Genomic DNA, 324 nt, shown 5'->3' on the forward strand with positions numbered 1-324 from the left:
CGCCGAGGGAATGGCCGATGAGATGGACGTCCCGCGGGTGGTGGTCTAGCTTGGCCTCGAGCCAGTTGAGGAGGAAGGCGACCTCCAAGCCGGCGACCCTCGCGTTGACGGCCGCCTGGTCGTACAGCGCCCTCGACCCGCCGCCCCAGTCCACCGTCAGCACGTTGAAGTCCCCGTAGAGCAGGAGGGCGGCAGCCATGTCCTACGCGGGATAAGCTGAGGCGTTGGAGAGGCGTTGGAGGGGTAGGTGGGGATGGGGATGGGAGGGTAATAAGGGGGGGGTATTAGCCCTGATATGGAATAAAAGGGGTAATGTGTTTGGTG

General features: G+C 63.6%; 1 protein-coding gene across 1 annotated transcript in view; it reads right to left on the reverse strand.

Annotated features, from left to right (window-relative positions):
* Window positions 1–324, reverse strand: part of LOC119587434 (pancreatic triacylglycerol lipase-like) — a 63913-nt gene that overhangs the window by 8028 nt on the left and 55561 nt on the right. The window contains exon 3 of the mRNA XM_037936165.1: window positions 1–202. Coding sequence (XP_037792093.1) covers window positions 1–202 — 202 coding nt within the window. The remainder of the gene's footprint in view (window positions 203–324) is intronic.

The sequence above is a fragment of the Penaeus monodon genome, chromosome 22, assembly GCF_015228065.2.
Source record: "Penaeus monodon isolate SGIC_2016 chromosome 22, NSTDA_Pmon_1, whole genome shotgun sequence".
Taxonomy (NCBI): domain Eukaryota; kingdom Metazoa; phylum Arthropoda; class Malacostraca; order Decapoda; family Penaeidae; genus Penaeus; species Penaeus monodon.